We start from the raw sequence: 12,873 nt of genomic DNA, 5'->3' as shown, positions 1-12,873 counted from the left end.
CAATTCTGTAATGACTTTTCTTTTTAAGGTGATGTTTTTTTATTCAGTGACCTAAGCAGCACTAAATGTTATTGCTAAAATAATGACCAACAGAAAAATAGATAGTCCCAGCCAAAACTCGCATCATTGATTGAGTTAGAAGTTGACTTGTTTGGCCACTCAAACAAGCAGATCAATGTTTTCATGTTGTCATTTCCACTCTTATGGAAGTCAAACTGTTGACATTAAAGGGGACCTATTATGCCTCTTTTCACAAGATATAATATAGTCTCTGGTGTCTCCAGAATGTGTCTGTGAAGTTTCAGCTCAAAATCCCCCACAGATCATTTATTATAGCTTGTCAAATTTGCCTCTATTTGGGTGTGAGCAAAAACACGCCTTTTGTGTGTGTGTGTCCCTTTAAATGCAAATGAGCTGCTGCTCCCGACACCCTTTCCAGAAGAGGGCGGAGCTTTAACAGCTCACGCTTCGGTTGCTCAACAACAACAAAGCTGGAGAATCTCACGCAGCCAAAATGAGGATTGTCAGTAACGGTGTTCAGCCTTACATTGTCGACACTGATGGAGAGACTCAGGAAGAAGTTACAACTTTTAGAATGAAACTGGACGTTTCTGAATTGTTAGTGGATAAATTTATGTAGTTGCTGTGGAGTTGATTCAACTCATCCACTAGCATGTGCCGTCATGTTGATCTTTTGTGCAAATCCAGTGTTGAATTGACCCTCGTTTGTGAAGCAGTCTGGCGTAAAATGACGGCATAAACTCGAGTTGTAGAAAGTATTTGAACATCCAGTGGCATTACCTTGAATAAGGTAAATTGCTGTTTAGAAATAATTTAAAATAACATTGATATTGTGTTTCAGAATTGTTGTTTGCATTAAAAAAGGTGTTGTGAAGTTCTCCTCTAAAAGCTCTTCAAAGTGTCCTGAGAAACGCAGGGGACTGATGAATAACTGTGATAGTGGAAGTTGGTCTTATCCTGGGTTCCAACAGCAGACGTTTGGAAAGCTTCCTGCAGGACACACTCCATGTTCCCTGGTGGACTGACGGATTACAGCAAACCACTGATTAGTGTCCTCTCATTCAACCATCTGTCTCCTCGGCTATTTAAGATGCAGCTCAAAGCCGGACTCATCCTTTTTCAACTTAAGTAGCGCTTAGTTTTATTAGACAACCGCCAACTGTAGTACTGCAGTGAAACCAGCTTGTGGTTCGAACTGTCTTTTATGTGAATTCTCTATGAGTATTATGGGCAATGACTTTGACCTTTTATCATTGTCTGTATATATTCTAGTGCTGTTCCAGACTGAATGAATGTAGAGATTTTCTGCAGAACTATATCTCTGGTTGTGCTTGTTGATGGGTTAGTATTCTTGAGAATCTGTAATGGAAAACAGATCATGGGCATCTTTGACATTAAAAAAGTTTCTGTTTCTATTTAAAGGTCGTAAAGATCAGTGACATTTGGAAAGTGTTGATTGTGATTTCATGTCCATGGAAAGCAATTATATAGTGACATAAGTAGTGAATAAATTGTAAACTGCATATTGATGATTGTCCGATGTTTACCATGTTTTGACTATTTATGTGTAATATGTTGAGCCTGTTCAGTTCTGTTTTAGGGGCTGGTCCGGATGGCTGACTAGCCAAGTTGGGTGTTTAACAGTAATAGTAGAATAATGAGTTTATCTTTTTCTTGATGAATTGCAGTGTGCTTTTTTTAATGAAAAGCACAGTCGCTTTAGCCATCAAAACACTGCTTTTACAAATCCATAATTTTCAAGAATAATTTTAAATTTTCAGGTCTTTTCCTGGGTCATGTGCGAGCAGTACTGGCAATAAATCCAAATAAATGCAGAAACAGTTTGTAATAAAAACCTGTCTGGACAGATCATAAGACACAGTTCTTAGAACTATTTTATATTTAAAAATCTGTAAATTTAAATGTTAGAAGTCACTAGGTGACTGATTTGAAAAGTAAGTAATAAAATAACAACAAAGTTAGACATTACATAGAAAAACTGGCAGGTCTAGTATTTTTAAGACTTAATGCACAGATCACATGACATACAGTATCAGATTGTTTTGTTCCATCCATTGCTATGGTTACCAATGTTAATCGGATTCAACTGCACATTTAAATATGGTTGTCAATCCGGAAACTTTGGAATGTGCAGTTAGCAGCATGAAAAAATATACTATACACAGAAAGCGAGCAAAAAAACGCTGTCAATATAATCATTTAAGCTGCCGATTACAAGGTACTCTTGTGAATACTCCCGTTATAATCAATTCGCTGTGCAATAATTCTCTTATTGATGTCATGTTTATGTGTGGATTCTGACTAACTTAAACACCTCTGATTGGCCATTGTGTTCATGGGCTCAACAGATATGTCTGTGATTGAATACAAAGTTCAACGCTGCAAAAACACATTGTAAATAGAAACCATTGATGCTCTTCACAGAGCGCAAACACAAACTATCAGCGGGTACCAGTACTGCAGAATGGCAAATACATCTTTGGTGTCTGCCAAAATATTTTCAATGCAGGAAAAACCCTGATTTTGTAAAAACAATCCCACACAAGGGTTGGAGGGTTTAGTATGCTGACAGCATGACATGCTTTATTTTGTAACTTGAAACAATTACTACAATTAACAACACACTGTCGACTTGCTAATCGGATTGCATTCAAGCTACATTGATGACCCATCAAGTTAAAATGAGCTTAACTTGAAAAAATGATTTTAAAGACCCCAGTTTTCTGATTTAATCTGTTGTGATCCGTCCATCTGGTTTTAACCACAAGAAGTGTCCTGCATAAATTACCTTATTGGTGTAGGAACACGTCACTTTCACAAGTGTACGTGACTCTACAACAGCCTAATTATAGTGGGTTGCCTTAAGACCAACTAGTCATTCAGACATCTAGTTGGTTTTGAAAAATATGTAGTTTTACACATCCTTAATATATTTAATGTTCACTTGTCAGGAAATTAATAGCAATGCTATGTAGTCTCCAAACCAGTGGCATGTTTGAGTTATTCTGAGTTCAGCAGTCAGTTCTTTGATGTCAACCTGTGTCAATGATGGAGGGAAGTGTTTCCATGTGTTGTGATGCAACGTCTGTTTTCTGAGCACAGATTGACTGTGCACTGATGGTGACCATGACCATGATTCAGCCGTTGTCCTGAGTCTAAAATAATTACTCAGCATGTGAAATTCATGTGGAGTGGTACAGCTTGCAAAGCCTTTTTATATGTGGAAAATGTAAAGTTGACATTTCTAAACCAGTTTCATGAGAGCAGTGTCCTGTCAAATTGTCTTGAAACACCATATTTTACTACATTTCCTCACATATTTTTCTCACTGTTTTTTCTTCTCCCAGGGCAACAATGTGGGTTACTAGGAAGGGGAAACCAACAGGACCCTGAGGCTTGTGTAAATGTGCTTCCTGACCGCCTCAGTCGTCTGAGAAGGTCAGACCTCCCTGTGGCACGCTTGGGCCGCTGGCACTAAGATGTCCCTCAGTAGTGGCACTGCAGGCGGGAAAGGTGTGGACTCAAATGCGGTGGACACTTACGACAGCGGGGATGAGTGGGATATTGGTGTAGGCAACCTGATCATTGACCTCGACGCCGACTTAGAGAAAGACAAGCTTGAGATGTCTGGCACCAAGGATGGGGACGGAATGGCTACTGCCTCGAGCGCCGTAGCGGCATTGCCTGATAACATCAAGTTCATTAACCCGGTGCCTCCTCCACCGATCAAGGACAGCAAATCCAAAGCTAAGCGTAGCAAGAATTCCAAGGACAGTAGCAAGTCCTCAACCCCTGACGGGGCCAAGAAGGACGCCCAGGGACGGACTCAAAATGAGGGCGCTGGGCCAACCGCTGGAAGCGGTCCCACGACCTTACCTACGGGGAAAGGTTCTGATAAAAGTAACAAGGCCTCCCGTAATGTTCAGAGTGGAAAAAAGGACAAGGAGGGTTCTGGGAAAAGCAAGAAGGAGAAAAATGAAGGGGTACAAGCTGGGAATGTGCCCTCGGAAAAGGACCCATCGGCCCAGGTTATGCCTTTAGGCCAGGCACGCAATACCCCATTTGAGGGGACGCAAAATTCGGACCTTGGTGGTGCTGATCAACTAGGGAATATTACCCTTGATACCACTGGAATAGTCACACCTTTGGCTATCAAGAGCGAACCAGAAGAAGTGGAAAATAATGACTGCAGGAGCATGAAGAAAGTAAAAAGTGAGAAGGTGAGTGCACTGGTGTTTTTATTACTCTAGCAACTGGAAGCAAGGATTGATTGGTTCGTGAAGCCATCTGAAGTTTGCATTAGTCTGTCTGGTGTTAGTTTGGATGGTTTAAGGTTTCCATTTATTAAGCATCTGGTTGAGTATTATAAATTGTGATTGTGTAACACAGTGAAGGTTGTAAGCTAATGCTGTTAAAACTGTTTAGAAATGAACCAGAGAGTTAGTGGTACCTGACCTACCTGCTTGCTGCATTTCCTTTTGGCACTAGTGGTCTCGATCTCCAGTTAGTAATGCATAGAGCTGCCAAAAGAGATTTAGGACAGCTGCCAGATAACCAGAGGTACAAGAATATTAACTCACAGAACATCCATCTTGTACACAAGAATTTAACAGCTGTAATGTTAATAAATTGATTTTACGAATTGTTGTTAACCAAATAACCATCTTGCCAACTGTTTAAGCCTTAGTCTCTATTGTTAGGTAACAAACATAGAAACTCAGGTCAGATATCTTTTAATATTTATATGCAGTTTCTCTGTCTGATCGAAGTTCTTGTTGCTCAGTCTTGTTTGAATTGACTTGTTGGCTGGTTGTAGGGGTTTTCTCGATTATTCATTGCACTCAATTGTCGGCCTCCTAGTTCCTAAGGAGTTTTGGCAGCTGGTCTAATTTGTAGCTTGATCTCTCATGTTAAAACAAGAATCCATGCCTCAACAGATTGTTCTTAGAAGAATGTGGAGTTTGGCATATTCCCCACATGAATGTCTACTGATACACTTTTTCTTTTGCAAACTCGAGATTGAAAGATCAGTGCAGACTAATGCATGAATGGAATGGTGTTTAGCTAAATAAGTAGTCTTCTTGTTTGTAGTCATTAAATTATACTGCATTGCTTTTAGTTGTACAACTACTAAGCCTGGCCTGTGCATTACAAACTGAGAGGATAGACTAGTGTATCTGCTTACAACAGATATGTGAAATTCCTTGCTAGTGACTCAGTCAGTAGTAGTTCATACTCACAGCATTGTGTTCCCTACCTAGTGGGCCTCTGGGGAGCCATTGAAATGTAACACTTGGACCCCTTGCTTGCTTTCAATTGTGACAGGCAGCCAAATATAGGCTACTGGAAAGAGAAACTAAGGGGTTTTCTTTAGAAAGAATTTATGGTGATCTGTTTGCAATGTCCTTGAAAGATTTTTGGTTTTTGGCTTGACCTAAAGACCTTGTTTTTGTGTTAGGTTTTTTTTTGTTTTGTTTTTTTCTCAAGCCTGCTGCAATAGTGTATTTCTGTTGTGTAGTGTTTATAGTAAGGTGATTTGTATCTCATTTTCACATGCTGCTGCTTTCTGAAACATTTCAGTCGCATTGCGTTCTCAGCAAGGGGGACTTTGGTGGACATTAGTGTAAATTGTTCTCTTCTCCTAATTTTACTAATTTTGCAGATCTACTGTTTTGTCGGTGTGGGGGAAAAAAAAAAAAAAAAAGAAAAAAAAAAAAGAAAGTGAAGATGTGAATCTACCTTGAGAATGTTAGTTGAATTATACTATTGTTTATAGTAAACATGCTAACTACTAAAGTAAGCAATAACTCCTAAAGTAATTACGGAAACTTTATTCTCGCTTGTTTTGTCCAAGAGCAGTAACGGTAGTGCCGTATACTTGCATTGCGTTAGCTATGTATTGACGTTTGCATGCTTGCAATTCTGGCCTAATTCTTAAGTTGAAATGTAAAATTTTTTGATGTAGTCCAGGGGTAGTTTTCTTCTTTCTTGATTCTGCTCTGGGGGTTAGAAGAGCCATTCTAAGCTTTGTCCCTGGTAGAAACTTTTCTGTTGACACTGTAGTGCTTTGCGACCAATGGCCTCTATTCATAGCTTCCTCTGACTGCCACTATTGTCTTCTGGTACATTCCTTAAACAAGCACAGGGGGTTCACTTGGGGCCTTGGGGGGAGGAACGACAACAGCTCAAACAAAATTCGAAATACCTCTTCCTCTTGCCTCTTAACAACCAGATCTCGAGGTGTGAGGAGGGGATGCTATCGAGTGTCAGGGAGGGGGACCAGACCGGCTTTTTAACCATCTGTAAAGTGGTTTCACATTTCCACATCCCATGATGCGGGCGGGGCGCTGTGGGCTCAAGCCGTCCGATGGCAGACAGGGCTGGTTTTCCCACCTCGCACAACCGTGCAGGAATGCAGGAGCCCTGGTACCTGCTGCGAGCCCCTGCCAGACTAGCATATCCACTGATACTGCACTTGCAGTCGCTATCAGGCTTATTTAACCCATCTCTGAGGTTATTTGATGAGGGGGAGCGACCTTCTTTAATAAGGCATTTCCAGTCATGGACTAAATCAGTATTTGATGTCTATGATGTGCTGCATAAGTGACAGTACCCCAACCCTGCTTAACAGAATCACGCTTTAATGCTAAAGGTTACTTATTTGTTTTACTTTATACTTTAAGGAGTTAGTTTTGTTTTAAAATAAGCAACTTTTATGCAGTGTGTTATTTCTCTTTTTACCTGTCCCCTTCCTTGTCATATTTCAACTGGGGATACACAATACATCAGTGCCAAATTGGTTGTTGCCAATATAGATTTATTTTTTAATTTATTGATATCCAATATTGGATAATTAACTGTAAATGATAATGTCCACTGTTTCCTTTATTTTATTATTTTATATTATCTTTGCCGTCAAATAATGCTTAAAGTTAAACTTTAATTTTTAAAACTTTTAAATTTTGAATAATTAATATTAAATTAGCATTTAAAAAACAGATTTTTCAGTTTTAGTGTTTTTTGTTGTTGTTGTTGTTTTAAATTTTAGACAAAATAGTATAGAATTTAAATTCTAACATTCATTGGTTATTGGCCAAAACATTAGTATAATTATCAGCCTATCATATTGGCTAGGGATGGGTATGAATACTCGAACGTGAAAATCATCATGAAAACGATGATCGCCGTGACTTAAAAAAAAAAAAGTATCTTTTTCTGATTGGTTATTGCGGATTTTTGGGCGGTACCTGAGTTCTGATTGGTTAGTGTTAAACTTTTATTTTGGGGGCAATTAATCGATTTTACAGCCCTAATTCTTTTGTTTGAATTTTTTTAGTAATGGCATTCCTGGTCATTTCTACTTTTCACCATCTAAATTAAGTCATTCTCTCAATGAATATCCAGTTTCATTCAGAGGCACCTCATATTAAACGAGTTGTGAATGGCGTTTCACATTGAACATGTTGTAAAGAACATATGCCTACTGTTGACACTCAAACCATTTGCTCGTCTGCAGCTCATGTCGTCATCCATTATAGCCGTGTTGATTCAGCAGTCTGCATTTCTGACCCTAAATATAGAGGCAATCACTACGAGTCGGCTCTCAGACTGCACGACACGCACTGTGAATTCAGTCCAGCAACGAGATCAGAGCGCACGGTCGTAACTCTGACTTGACGTGAGTTGCTAAGTTTATTGCTCCATCGGATGGCGATCCAGGAAATCCTTTCTGAGGGTTATGTCGTGTGTGCAAATGTTTAATATTGGGATCTTTGCTGCCCATAAACTGTGTTTTCCAACATCTGGATCTTCGCTCGAGTCGGGTTCACACCCTTGCTGGCCATTGTTATTGGCTCAAGTGGGGAATTAGCTGCCATTGTAGACTACAGCTCAGTGGATTTGTTAGACGGCCAGTGAATAAACCATCTCAAGATAATCCAGATTTGAAGATCTGGGTATGATGCAACACTTATGTCTGTACATGATAGTATCACCGGTTCTGAAAAGCCACCGGAAAGAGGAGTTTGTTTGCTTCAATGATTCATGTTAACACTATGGAATTAATCCATTCTCGTTTAGAGATAACTATACTGTGCTATCACGTACAAGGTTTTTGTATAGCCAAGCACCAGTCACGTTTTCTTCAGGAAATGTAATCTAGTTGAACCACGCGATTGTGTTACTCTGCTATGTTTTTCTTGGCAGTCGATGGATTAGTTCTGCTTGTAATTAATTTAAGGCTTTTAACTTGTGAATGTTGTAAAACCATATGAGCTTTTTTGCTGATTGTTTGCTAGTATTGTTGCTGTAAAGGTGACTCTTTTTTTAGTCCCATCCCTCCGGGTCTTAAGCGTTCGAGTGTGCACATTCATAATCCCTGGAGACGCATTAAGCTTTTCTTCGAGCTGCTCTTGGCAGCTGTTTTTGTTTCCTAGAACCTTATCAAAACACACCAGCTTTGGTGTAAACGCCCGATGCGTTATGATTAGCGTGATGTGCTGTACTTATTTTAAACCTCGTCGGCAGAAGTGCCACAGTAACAGCGCGCGGTACCGATCTATCAGCCCACACGCTCCATTTTAAGGGATGCTGACAGGAACACGGATTGATTTATAGTTTCTCTCTTTCTCCCTGTCAGAGGGTTGATCTTGTGCTGGTAAATACCCAGGTTATTTTTTCCCCTCTTAACACTTCTTAAGCTTTCAATATTTGGAGGAAATGTGTTCCCCGAGGCGATCTCCGTATGGGATGGCGTTCGTTGGTTCGGAAGGCTGTAGTTTTGGTGTAATCCTGGTTGACATGCCAAAAACAGGATTAGGTTCCCATTTATCGTTATGCGATGGCGTTGAGCACAGTCTCTCTCTCTTGACGTTGGAGTGTCTTCCTTTGAAAAATTCACGTTGGGCTTCTTGTTTTGCCAGTGCGTAATTGCTACATCCTCACCAATAAATCCAGCGGGAGATAAAGACGGGGAGGTGGGAACCGTTGAGTCGTGATGGCCTTTCTTCTCTCTCTCTCTCTTTCTCTCTCTCTGTCTGTTTTACTGCTTTGTGATTCAGCCATTAACTCTGACAGCCAAGTCATTTTTTTTCTTTATAATTAAGCAGTGATTGCTAAGGCAACCATCACTATTACTATTACTCATACTTAGTGATACATCGTCACTGATTCCAGCTCAGATTAAGGTTGGGTTGGGAATTGAGATGTATTTTTATTCAGAACCAGTTCCATTTTGTTAAAACATACTGGTACTGAATGATTTTATAACATTAGTTTTGAACGATTCACTGTTGTCTGATTCAAGATCCAATCACTCTTTTGAACAGATTCTTTTATGTTTGTTTGTGTATTTACAATAACGGTCCAAAATCAATCCAAAAGACTCTTGATTCAGTCTTGAATCCATGAGTTATCAGTTTTAGTGTATTAATAATAAATGGTACTTTTTATTGATTTTTTTTTTTTTTCCCCAAGTGTTAAGGAGAAAGTGTTTTTGTTTAATCCTGATTATATGGGGAATATCCATTTTTCGTTCTGTACGTTATAATGCTGTGATGCCTAAATTCACTTCTGGCATTTAAAACAATTGATTTTTAGCTTTTAGTGTTTTTTTTTATTTCTTTTCAATTAGACAAATAGAATTGTTTTAATATTATTTTAATGTTTTTATTTATTTATTTTGCCATTTTTGGTCATTCCTACTTTCCATCTAAATCAAAGTGTGCTTTATTTTATTTTTTTTATTACTGCAGTTACTGAATGATTTTCACGACGTTAGGTTCTGAAAAAAATAAAAAATCGATCGGATCCGTGCGATCGGATGACTTTCCGATTAAAGAGTTGCCAGTTTTAAGGTCTTTGCACGCTGAGTCCGAAATTCTTGCACGTTAAATACCTTAAAATATGACCTCACGTTGTGTCAATCACGTTTACACACTGCCTCCGAAACTTTTGTCCGTCATAAAATTTTCTGAGTTTTTCGCATCTGTAGCAAGCATTTTCACAGTTTTTTTTGACAATTCAGAGCCACTGTATAAGTGGACGCCCAAGTCATGTCACCTTTATTTATATAGCGCTTTTTACAATGCAGATTGTGTCAAAGCAGCTTTACAGTGATAACTGGTATATAATTTTGGCTGCAAAAACCTTGGGAGAAACCAGGCTCAGTTCTCCTCTGGCCAACACGTAACAGTGCATGATTATGATTCAGGCAGCTATCATAAGTCCGATTGGGATCGCAGCAGTCAAAGTATTTATTCCAGTTCCATCCAGTTGAGGATCATATTCATCACGCCGGAGTCCAGAATGGCGTCTGACAAGTTGATCCACTTCGTCTTGCAGCACAAAGCACTGTATGACAAACAAAGTGCCCCAGCAAAGCATCAAACTGAGCCACTGACAACCTGAAGTAAACTTTGAATCGCTCGGGATAGTCTCTCTCCTTCCTCTCTACGCAATCTTAGGTTTGTATGGACCCAATATTTCCTCTTTCTTTTTAAGAAGAGAGAGGACAACAAAATCATCCTCACTGCTTGAAGACTCCATTTTGTATTGTTTTGCGTATTTTTTGCAACCGATTAATTAATACGCATCGGACTCGGTGTGCAATTAGGATGACAAATACAAAAAAAACGCATACGAAAATTTCGGAGTTTTGTTGTAATAAATGGTATTTTTAATTGAAAAAGTAAAAAAGATTGTTCCTTCAAAAGTACTAAAAGGATCAAGGCACCAGAATTGGGAATCATTACATTCCCATCCCTGCTTCAAGGCTACACGTCATTGTTTTTATTTAATTAATATTGAAATTACATAAACAAATTGGCATATTCTGATCTTTTGAATTTGCTCTCAAATGATGAAGAATTTGCTCTTGCTATCGTGTCAAGCTGACAGCGAGGCCTGCGAAAGCCATCAGAGAAATGCGAAACAAAGCCCTTTCATGGCCGCCTCTCCCCTCCCTCCTGTTTTTCTCCATCTTCTCTCCCTCCCGTCCTCATGTGCTCGCTCTGTCTCTTAGCGCTGTAAGAGTGTGTGTGTGAGGCGAGCTGTGGGGGAAGGGAAGGGAAGAGCGAGCGAGAGAGAGCAGCTGTCCTTCGCTGTCAGCCAGTGCATTTCCAGCGCGCCTCGTTCCGTGTCTCTGTGCGTGAGTAGTGAGAGGAGAGTGGAGGGGGAGGGGAGAAGAGCGAACGCGCGAAGGGAGGGTAAGATCCATGCTGCTGCAAGGAAATGCGGTTTTCAGTGCAGAGATGCCGTTCAGTTTTCTGTTCTTTGCCGTTGACAGTGTTTTAGCATGTGTATGTATGAGCGTGTGTGAGGCTGTTGCACGTGCGCATTCTGCCAGGGTGGCGGCCATGTTTGAAGAGGGTAAATGAGGAGGAAGAAGACACAAGTAGGCTAAGTTTTACAGGTTTTTATTTTTATTCATTTTTCATCACGTTAAGGGATCTAATTTGTCTATAAATGTTGATTCAACAGTGTGCTAATATAAAGCAGGGATTCCCAAATTTTTTGTCAGTCGAACTATTTTAACCTAAATATTCATTTAAAGTAGATTTTTAAGTTAATATTTCAATATTTTAACAACACATTCACAACACTGTTATCTGATGTTGGTTAATCGGTCTGCCACATGACATCTTTCGTTTTGCAGGTGTTGTATTTCAATTGTTTTAATTTTAAAATTGTTTATTTTAATTTTACTTTATGATTTAACTAATTAGCTTTTCATTAATCGAACCCCTTGCAGTTCCCGCCTGAACCACCAGGGGTTCACGGACACTAGTTTGGCAAGATAAACCATAATTTTTGGCAAAATAAATGTCTGCAACGACTTTTCTCTCTTGCTGATGTAAGCAAAGCCATGTGGGCGGGGCAGTGATATCATAGCTTACTTTTCACAATCACTTTGGATGAAATCAAGTACCTCCCCTTATTATTTCTCGCTAAATATTCCATTCAACTCAGAAATATGCCGAATTATTGAAGTGAAATTTGTTGTCGTCTTCCAAAAAGGGTAAATAAAGAACAAAAAGAGACTCAAAACATGAGCAGGTCAGTGCGAAAGAAACCCATTCAAGGCTGGTTTCTGAGATCCGCAACCTCCCTTTTCTTATCCCAGACCATTCCCAAGTTGACAGCAGCCAGGAAGCCTGTACTCCATTAAAACAAAGCTTTTCCAGTTGGGAGAGGAGGGGAGGTCCGTCTTTTCCTGGAATGTCTCCTCGTTTTGGGTCTTTTGCTCCTGGGCCGAGGTTCCATGCCTCTTTGTGTCTTTTCCGCCACGAGAGGTTTCTTGCCACACTGTAAATCCTTTGCTGGTGTTTACATGAGTGTCGGCGGTGACCTTTTCTCATCTCATTTCTTTCCCTGTCTCTCACATTTGCGTTTTTTTTTTTTTTTTTTTTTTTTCCCCTCTTGTAGTTCCTCCCCTTTCTCTCACCCCTCATGTAACTTTGGCACAGCGTCTCGGCTCTTGAACAGAGAGGCTGTTAAACTCGCTCACCGCACAATTTGTGAACGCTGCCCCTGGGTATTTTAGGCCCCTGGGTTTGCGAGCCAGGAAACGCCCATGCTGTCCTGTCTACGGCTCAAACAGAGAGAGAAAGACTCGTCTGAGCTGCAGTTATGAAAGCAAAGGACATCCAGACAACATACACCGCCAGCTAGGAGGGTAAGAACTCAAGAGACAAAGCTGTAGCTTTCAGAAAACGGACTTGACTTACATCTGCAATGAAGGCATTTGAACTTAACATAATACTTGAATTTTCATCCTTTTCTCTCAGTGCACTACACAAACCCAAAATTCTTTGATTGAACGCAAACAGCAAC

At 39.9% G+C, this 12,873-nt stretch overlaps 1 protein-coding gene across 5 annotated transcripts in view; it reads left to right on the top strand.

The window, feature by feature from the left end:
- Positions 1–12,873, top strand: part of znf609a (zinc finger protein 609a) — an 87,671-nt gene that overhangs the window by 27,740 nt on the left and 47,058 nt on the right. Inside the window, exon 2 of one of the 5 annotated variants that reach the window (XM_051883850.1) lies at positions 3,390–4,262. The exons of 1 other annotated variant lie outside the window; for it this stretch is intronic. In XM_051883850.1, coding sequence (XP_051739810.1) covers positions 3,522–4,262 — 741 coding nt within the window. In that variant the 5' untranslated portion in view covers positions 3,390–3,521. Of the gene's footprint in view, positions 1–3,389; positions 4,263–11,109; positions 11,247–11,336; positions 11,435–11,527; positions 12,716–12,873 lie in introns of those variants that run through there. 3 more of the 5 variants (XM_051883854.1, XM_051883852.1, XM_051883853.1) reach the window with 3 other exon arrangements.

Source organism: Ctenopharyngodon idella, chromosome 24 (genome assembly GCF_019924925.1).
Source record: "Ctenopharyngodon idella isolate HZGC_01 chromosome 24, HZGC01, whole genome shotgun sequence".
NCBI classification, from domain to species: Eukaryota; Metazoa; Chordata; class Actinopteri; order Cypriniformes; family Xenocyprididae; genus Ctenopharyngodon; species Ctenopharyngodon idella.
This window is presented reverse-complemented; position numbering and strand designations above follow the sequence as displayed.